Source organism: Pteropus medius, unplaced genomic scaffold, assembly GCF_902729225.1.
Source record: "Pteropus medius unplaced genomic scaffold, Ma_sr-lr_union100, whole genome shotgun sequence".
Classification (NCBI taxonomy): domain Eukaryota; kingdom Metazoa; phylum Chordata; class Mammalia; order Chiroptera; family Pteropodidae; genus Pteropus; species Pteropus medius.
The window spans coordinates 4,985,262-4,994,244 of record NW_024356335.1 but is presented as its reverse complement, the minus strand read 5'-3'; the positions used below and the strand labels follow the sequence as shown (position 1 = coordinate 4,994,244).

General features: G+C 57.4%; 2 protein-coding genes across 2 annotated transcripts in view; one reads left to right on the top strand and one right to left on the bottom strand.

Moving 5' to 3' along the window:
• Nucleotides 1-6,506, top strand: part of CUNH9orf50 (chromosome unknown C9orf50 homolog) — a 7,492-nt gene extending 986 nt beyond the window's left edge. Inside the window, exons 2-7 of the mRNA XM_039861462.1 lie at nt 809-969; nt 1,072-1,188; nt 3,683-3,843; nt 5,394-5,553; nt 5,738-5,879; nt 6,198-6,506. Of these exons, the coding sequence (XP_039717396.1) occupies nt 809-969; nt 1,072-1,188; nt 3,683-3,843; nt 5,394-5,553; nt 5,738-5,879; nt 6,198-6,305 (849 nt within the window). The 3' untranslated portion in view covers nt 6,306-6,506. The remainder of the gene's footprint in view (nt 1-808; nt 970-1,071; nt 1,189-3,682; nt 3,844-5,393; nt 5,554-5,737; nt 5,880-6,197) is intronic.
• NTMT1 (N-terminal Xaa-Pro-Lys N-methyltransferase 1) overlaps nt 1-7,777 on the bottom strand; it is a 15,856-nt gene extending 8,079 nt beyond the window's left edge. Inside the window, exon 1 of the mRNA XM_039861369.1 lies at nt 7,762-7,777. The gene's annotated coding sequence lies outside the window, so the exon portion shown is untranslated. The remainder of the gene's footprint in view (nt 1-7,761) is intronic.
• Nucleotides 7,778-8,983: the final 1,206 nt, after the last annotated feature.

The window sequence follows — 8,983 nt, the reverse complement described above, 5'->3', positions numbered from 1 at the left end:
TACCGTGCCAGTGAAATTACTGGTCCAAATTACCCTCATTCCCCACTAGAATTTCACAACACAAGCGTCTTCCCTGCCCCTTCCCAGCTTAGAGTCACAGTGAGGTCCAACAGTTGGTTTTACCATGGCGCCCTGGGAAAGGAGAGGCTTGTTCAGCATCACACTGCGCATAGAAGCAGACCATGGATTTGAAATTGACTCTCTCAGATTCCAGGCCCCCTGCGTTCGTTCGGCCCGGCCTCCAGGTGGAAGTTCTACTCCCAGAGCCACCAGCCCCAGTATAACCCACCCGAGCCTCCAGATCGGAAGGGTGTAGCCGAACCCTGGGCCTTCCTTCCCTGGAGGGGCTGGCTTCCCTGGTCAGGAGCCCCACCGGCCCCTCTGACTGCAGCTGTGGCAGGAGCACACTGAGTGGCTACAGGCCAGCCCCACCCCCTTGTCCCCAGGCCTCAGTGCCCACTGCTCCTCACATGACCTCGGGTGAGAGGCGGATCACAATGACCCTGATAAGGCCCTCCGGACAGCGGGGAGGGGCCGGCAGAAGGACCAGGCCAGGAAGATGGGCTCTCCCAAGCACCAGCCACCTGTGGGGGCCTCTAAACTCACTGGGACATTCTCTGGCCCCACTCCAAAGCCCCAGTAGGGTGAGTATACCACTAGGGGCCAGCGGAGGGCTGACAGCATCTGGGAGTGGGGTGTAGTAAGGAAGAAGGAAGCTTGCTCCAAGAACTCCAGCGTCCAAAGCTGGGGGCNTACCACTGCCGCTATTGCATGAATGAGGAAACTGAGGTCCAAGCCCATATAACAGGAAGACCCTAGAGTAAGGACTGTCCCTAAGCAAAGGCTCATAACTATTTCCACCTCCTCCCGGCTCCCAGCATCCTCAGAATCGAAACATCAGAGGGGTGTGTCAGAGCACTGCCAACGTTCTCCTCAGTGTCCCAACTGCCCCCTCCTCCCAGACCTGCGGTAAGCGTCAGTGACCTGCTGGTGGGAACAGGGTTGCCACTGATGCTGCATGGGTCGGGGACTCTGACCGCTCATGCCAGGTGTGGCCTCTCTGTCTTCAAGGGGCCAGTCATCGTACTTCCAGGATAGTCTTAAGAAGGTTTTGCTCCATCAGACACCTGCCCTGGGGCCGCTGAGGACAGATCACACACAATTCCCCACTATCAAAAAGGCCAGCAAGTGAGTATGGAAGGAGAGGGTCGGGAAGTGGGGCGAAAGAGCATTTCTTTCCTTCTTTTCTTGGTCTTTCACCCATGAATTTACCTATCTGTCCTCCACCTATTCACCTATGTGTCCATCCATGAGTCAGGTCTCCTGCCAAAGCATTTGTAATCCATTCGCGAATCCACCCATCCACCCATCCGTCTACTCATTCGTTACATAGATCTATCCGTGAATCAGGTTTTCTCCCAACTCATTCAAGGATCATCCATCTACGTCTACGAATGCATTCACCCATTAATCAGGTCTTCTACCAACATATTCATAATTCATCCATGAATCCATTCATATATTCATTCTCCCATTCACGCATCCAACCTTACATAGATCTCATTTGTGAACCAGGTCTTCTATAACCTATTCATGAATCTCTCCAGCCGGCCAGCCACCCAGCCAGCCGGCCAGCCATTCACCCATGGATCAGGTCTCCTGTTAATCCATTAATACATTCATCCATCCATCTAGTCAGTCACCCATCTATTCACAAGCTCCCACAATTCTATCCATCCATTCATCCATCTATCCATGAATCTAAATCTGTGGATCAATCATCTACAAACCCTTCTAGATCCACTTATAAATCCAGGACACTACCCGTCTCTAATCTAGTTGTGAAGCCATCTACAAGTCTACATACCCATATACATAATTATTCATCCACCTATCCGTACATCTCCCCACCCTCCTAAAACTCAGCCCTATTCAGACCTTTTCATTCATCCATCAGTCCATCCATCCACCCACCTGTCCCACGTTAGAAGAAATTTTATCCATTTCTTCTAACGTTTATTAGGTTTTACTACATGTCAAATATTGGGAGAAATAAAATAAGGGATGGAGGTAGGAGAAGAGTCTGGGCATTAGAGCTTACCTGGACCTCAATACCACAGCTGTAATGGAGCAGGGAAAGAATGCAGGAAAAAAAATCCTCCAGCTTAAACGGAGGCGAAGGGTGAAGAGCATTGTCCACAAGTTTAAAGACCAGGGAGAGTAAATACGCAACACACGCACCATTCCTTCTCATCCTGGACCCATAACGAATCACAGAATTTTCCCCCGTGGTGCCTCAGAACCCTTCCTGACACAGTGCTCCAGGCAGACGCCACCGCTGGTTCAGAGCAGGGCCCAGAAATGAAACGCATTTGCCAAGCCAGGAACTTTCAGTCAGTCAGACCAAATAAATATACTCCTTTTACACAAGATATAAAAAAATCAAAGTATGGAACTCAGTCTCAAATGTGGGCAGCAACAGGGATGGACACACGCACAACGTTCCATATTCAAAAGCTAATACTTGAGGGCCATCCAGCGAGTGAAATTCCCTGGTCTGCCCGGCGCGGGGTGGGGGCGGTGCTGGGGAGAACTCCAGGGTGCATTAGAACAGGCTCCGGCAGCCTTGGGGAGGAGAAGCTGAGATTTCAGACCTGCGGGCAGAGCTGGGGTGTGCTTTGGCCTAGCCCTGAGGCCAGCACTGAGCAGGCGTTGATATGCCAAAACTGTCGGATAAATAGATCCAATGCCTATAGCCAGGCACTGTTTTGGACGCTTCTTGGCTATTTGGCTCTTTAGCAGGCTGATGAAAAGTCTCCGCTCTGGGCCCCACACAGACATGAAGATGTGGTCAGATAAATAGATACAGACCTATCGGTATGTATGAACTTAGGGTCGAACATGGCATTTCTGAGTCACAGGATCAGGCAGCCTGGCCCTGATGCTGAAACTCATAACAACAAATGTAACAATCACAGATCCCCTTTTCTGGGCACAGGCCCTCTAAGCTATTTGGGGCTCCCCAAACTCTTACAAGGATGCTATTATCGTGCCTATAATTTATAATCCATAATTTAAAGGGAGAAACTGCAAAATGGGAGACTTCAGGGCAGTCTGCTCGAGGTCACACGGCTGTGAAGGGCATAATCGAGACTGACAATTATAATAAGAACAGTTTTTAGTGCAAGATGTTCACTCCTGACCCCGCAATCTGTTTTGTCTCTTCACGGCCTGGTATGGTGGGTGTAATGATGGTCCCCATTTTACAGATAAAGAAGCTGAAGCTCCAAAGAGTTAGGGCTGAATCCCAGGACGGCCTGGATGGCCTGCCTCCTGAGTTCATGTCCTTACTGCCTTTGCCGAAGTGCCTGATATATGAGTGCCGGCTCTGGAACCAGGATTCCAGTCTTGGCTCCACCCCTTACCGGCTGCATGATCTTGAGCAAGTTGTAAAACATCTCTGTGCCTCAGTTTCCTCATCTGTAAAGTGGGCTTGGTGGGATGCTGCAGGCTACATTCCTGGCAGGCAGGACGTGCTCAGGAAAGGTCAGCCGCTGTGTCCGTCTGGACCACAGAGCGAGCTCCAGTCGGATGGATGGATGTGTGTGGTCGGGTGGAGTAAGGACCTGGGGGTTCAGGCTCCGACCTCGCCCTCCCGTGTCTCTCTCGTCTCTCTCGGCAGGCCCCACAGTATACAGGCCCCCAAGCTCAAGGCCGTGCTCACCCACAGCTGCTCGGGGGAAGGCTCAGGGCACCGAAGGCGGCGTTACCCATTACGAGTGCGATTCGCCGACGAGACCCTACGGGACACAGCACTCCGCTACTGGGAGCGTAGCTGTGCATGTAAGCAGATGGGGTGGGGAGTCCCAGGACTCCAGAAGGTTCCAGCCCAGACCTGGGAGAGCAGAGGCTGTGGCCCTGGGTCCTGGGAATAAGGGGCCAGCTTGCAGAGGCCGAGAGGTCACTGACCCTGCAGGGGAGGTACCTGAACTAGCTTCTCGGGAGGATGTCAGGTGACCTTCAAGGACCAAGTAGTGGGTCCAGCAGGAATGTCCCAAAGTGGGTGGCAGCAGGGAGCAGCCACAGTGTAGGCCCAGGAGACAGTGGCTGCCCAGGCCTGGCAACCACTGAAGGACTTCTAGCTGCCACAGGTTCCCACGTGCCACGCCTACGCACTGTGGGGCCGTCACCCGCAGCCTCCTGAACCCGCATCTGGACCCCCCCACACAGCCTCCACAGGCTGGAGAAGGTGGGAAAGCACCAGAAGCATCAACTTCCCATATCTGTGAAGCAGACCTGGATGAAGAGGTGCCCAGAAAGGTCCAGAAGCTTAAACCCCCTCTCTCCTGGGGACAGCCACACCACCGGGTCTGGAAAAGAAGCCCACCAAGCCCCAGCTCCCAGCAGAAGTTTGCTCTCGGCTCTTTGGGGATGGATGTGATACTATCTATCAGTTTGGGCAGTTTCCAGCATTTCCCGGTGTCAGGAGTCAGGCGGGAAGAACGCGTGTCCTTTACCAAACCCCCTTTCTCCATCCGCCTGGCCACTTCTCTTCTCTTAGGATCCAGCAGCCCCCATAGTCTCGACAGGCAACAGCCTGCGTCTATTGTTTGAGCACCTACTGTATGCAGTTTCAGGAAACGGCGGCCCCCAAGCCTAGCTGTGGTAAAGCCCTAAAAATCCAAAACCTTCGTGGACTCAGGAGGGACGCTACCCAGCTCCCTGAGGGTCACAGGAAGTTGGAGATAGAAGCTGCCATTTTGCCCTACTTTGGGTTGTTTGATGAGGAAGCCGAGGCTGTGACAGCAGGTGACGCGGCAGGCAAGAGGAGAAGCCAGAATGGCCTTGGTCACTCTGGAAGTCTAAGGAAAGGAGATGCCCCCGAGGAACGATTTCATGCAAATGGCAGTCGGCTGGCCTGGGAGAGCTTCCTGCTCAGCCACCAGTCACAGAAGCTAGTGGTCGCACTCTGGGGTGCCGAAGTGAGGCTCTGTGGGTGCTACCCAGCCCCGTCCATCTTCGGGGTCCGTGACCAGCCGAAAGGGCAGCTGTTAGACAGGGGAGATACCCAGTTTCCAGAACCACTTTCCATCCCCATAGGAGCCTCGGCATCCCCTCTTGGAATTCTATGGTGGGGTGTCTGGCTTTCCCACTGTGGAAAAGGGGGTCCATTTTGGGCTGGAGCAGGAGTGGGTGTGGGGGAGCGCACAGAATGGGTAATAAAGGCAGAAACAGTCATGCAAGATAGTTTTAAACCCGAGCTTCTCTGGAGGCAGCCAGAAGGTGCTGGGGAGCCTTGGGTTTCCATGGAGACTGGCTCTGCCCGCCTTGCCTGCCGGGGGGGGGGCTTGCCCCTCCCGAGTAGAGCCCTCACGGTGCCCTTTCCCCTCCAGTCCAGCAGGGCATCATTGAGAACCAGCCGGCCACCCAGTCGACAGCATCGGCGCGTGTGTTTGGGAGTGTCAAGAGATGGCTGGAGAGTTTGCCCAAAGCCCTGTACTCCAGAGCCAAGGAGGAGCCCGCGGCCAGCTCCCCGTTCAACTGCCCTGGCCTGTGAGGCTTCCCGGAGGGGCTGGGATTCATGCGCACGGCGGGGGGCTTCCTCTCCTCACCCTGTGCAGGAGGGGGCGGGCTGCGGGTCTGGGCCCGGGCCCCTGTCCTGCCAGTCACGCTTGGGCCTGGGACCTGGGACCTGGGACCCGGGACCCATGCAGCTCACGGGCTCCCGCCCCCTCAGGCTCATCCCGGAGCCACAGGGCCACCTCTCTGAGGATACCTCCATGGAAAGCAGCAGCCCGCCCTTCATGCCCAGGGCCGCCACCCCGAGGCAGCGAAGGGGCCTCAAAACCTTTCTGGGCACCCACAGAATCCTGGAGCGGGTAGGTAAATTGCCCTGCTTCTGGAGCCAGAAACTGGTGAGCACTTGCAGGCAGCCGGCCCCCTGGAGCACCCCTGCCTGATGGGGTTGCCAGGGTGCGGGTTAAAGCCTCCTGACGTGCTTGGCTAAGGGTGGGCTCTCAAGCTGAGCTGCCTGGTTCAGATCCCAGCTCCATACTTACAGATGGTCTATGCATTTCACCTTCTTCATCTGTAAAATAGGGTTGACAGCTGTGTCTGTCCCTTAGCACTGCCGCATAGAATCCCCCTGGGCCCTGGGGGCCCCCACGGCACCCACTCGGTCCTCCTTCCCACTCCAGGGCATCTGCCAGCCCCGCTTGGTGCTGCACACAATCCTGAAACCAAGCCGCCCTAAGGGGTACCAGCTCCTTCTGCCTTCCGTACCACGGCAGCGGGGTCGGCGATGAAAGGCCGCTGGAGCCCAAGCCCAAGCGTGGACATGGCTGGGGGTCAGGAGAGGCCTTCCTTGCCCCACAAATAAATGCACATCGCAGGTGGCTAGCACCTGCTGCCGGGTCTCGCCCTACGAGCTTCTCCAGGTGTCTGATTGCCGATCTCCAAGGTTGTTGGACCAGGGGGAGGCAGAGGGCAGAATCACAGCTGGGATGAGGTTGACAGGTAGAGACAAGTCATCCCCAGGAGTCAGGCCTTGTTCCAAGTGAACCTTCCTTCTGGAAGGTGGGAGACCCTGCCACACACCTCAAACCTGGGGTCAGACCTCTGTCGATCTGGATCAGCCCACACTTGAAACGCCTGCCCAGACCTCTGCCCCCAGCCTCTATCTCTGATGGAACCAAAGTGGCTTGCCGACCTCCCACTGTGGGGCGAGCGTGTCCACACTCAGGCTGGGGGAAAAGAACCCCGTGTGTGCGCAAACGTTTGTCTTCTGCGTCCCCCGGGCCAGACTCACACCACCTGGTCCCTGGAGGGCAAGCATCTGGGTATGCGGAAGGGCAGGGACAGGTGTTCCTCTCCTAGTCATGGAGGAAGAGGAAGGGCCATGTTCAAAGCCACTTCCGAAGGTGGCAAAAGACTAGGCGGCAGGTACTGCCTGGAGTTTATCTGAACGGTGCACTGACCCAGCAGTGCCACCCCGTACGCCTGTCTACCAGGTGTGGCCCTGCCACAAACTGTTCCAACCTCCTAGACCAAGTTTGTGCCCCCTACCCTACTTGAAGCCCCGCGTTGGCATCAACGCCTCACCAGGCCCAAGATCTAGGTCTCTATCGCCACCTCCTGGCCAGTGAGGAAACTGCCGAGGAATCTACAGCCAGGCACCGTGCTGAATAGGAGGAAAAGGGTGGGTTTGGGCTGGACAGGCGGTGGCGATCTTAGGGCCAGAACGGCTTGTGGAGGGGGGAGACCTATTTTGAAGGGGTGCCCTGGTCCCAGAAGAAAAGGCGACAGATCTAGGCACAGTCTGGACAAACCCTGTGGAAGATGGGCTGGGAGCAGTACTACCATCCTCTTCACAGGGTGGGTAGGGCTGGAGTGGGATTTCAATCCCTGGGATGACCTCTTCCCTCCACCCCTTTTCTGGACTTTCACGCCCGCCCCCCTGCCAACAGTATTTCTATTTCCTTGGAGAGTCTGCGGGTCTCAGAGGAGGCCTGATTCTCCCGCACCTCCTTCCTGTGACCTTGCGCGGCCCGCCTCGCGCTCTCCCAGCCTCAGTTTCCCCCGCCCGGCCGCCGACTGCAGCGCCGCGCTGCGCCCACGCGGGGGCAGTGTTGGCCTGGCTTTGGCGCTGCCGGGCGCGGCGGAAACTTCTCCGCCTGTCGGTGAAGGGTCGGAAACTTTTCCCCTCGCGCCGCCCCCCGCCCCGCGCCAAGCTGCGGGCCCGCGCCGCCCCCCGCCACCTACCCGCGTCCGCGGCCGGCCCGCGGAGGGTGTGTGCGCCCCCAGCCCCGCAACTTCTCTACTTCCCTTTCTCGCCTTTTGTTGTTCAACCTCAAACTGCTCAGCTTGCGACAGCGCCGTCAGCAGCGAGCACTGGAAATCGAGTCCCGCATGCGGCGCACAGGGGCGGGGCGGCGGCTGGAATCCTCGCCGGCGTCTGGGGGCCCCTGAAGCCAAGCACTTTCCCGGCAGGGTGGCCGGGGTGGAGGGAGGGGGCGCTGGCAGGGGTCCACCCAACGGGGCGGGGGTGGGGGGAAGGCGCAGGCGGGCGCCCCTTCCGGCCCCCTCGCGACCCTTCCCCACCCTTTCATTTCTTCTTTCGCACTCTGGCGATCCCCCCACTCCTCCCTTCTCATTCCTCCTCCACGAGCATGGGTTCTGTGTCCAGAGGACCTTGAACGTCAGCTCTGAGCCTCACATCCCACTCACAGCACAAACGCAGACATGCGGGGACACTCGGAGACACCGCACACACAGGCGCCAGACACACACACGTGACATGTAGCGAACGCACTGGGCAGACACCACACACGCACACAGACGCCAGACACACGTGCACACACTTCAAAGACATCGCACAGACACACACAGATACGTGCACCACAGACACACACACGTGTACAGACCCGCACCACACACCTAGAAACACCACGGGTGGCGCACATACATACCGTCCCACAGTTAGCTGTCCCAGTGACCCCAGACCCCACATTCTGGGGTCCACCCACTGACCCGGAGACTGCAAACGCCCCCCACCCCTCTCACGCCCATCCTCTGTAGGTCCCTGCACCAACATGCCCTCCCCCACTGCAGGCAGAGCTTGAATTTTTATATGGGGGTGACTTGAAGGAAGGCGAGGGAGGAGGGTGTGCCGCAGAACTGGGGAGGGGGATCCCAGGTTCTCAGTCCCTTCCCCTTCCCAGGGCTCCCAACGGGGTCCTTTTCCCTGGTATGTTTCCGCTCAGGCTGCGGGTGGCCAGCCCTGCCTGGGCTCTGGGGAGCAGCATGGCGGGGAGGCCAGGGAGGAGGCCATGACTGGAGCTGGTGCCCCAGCTCCTGCTCCCTGCAACCCCAGAACCTCTGGGAGGGGGCAAGGCAGGTGTGCCCCCACTTGTCTCGTCAAGTTCCCGTCTGTCCTTCTCATTCCAAGCAATTAGGGTCTCCACCCCAGTCCGCCCTCGCCCCA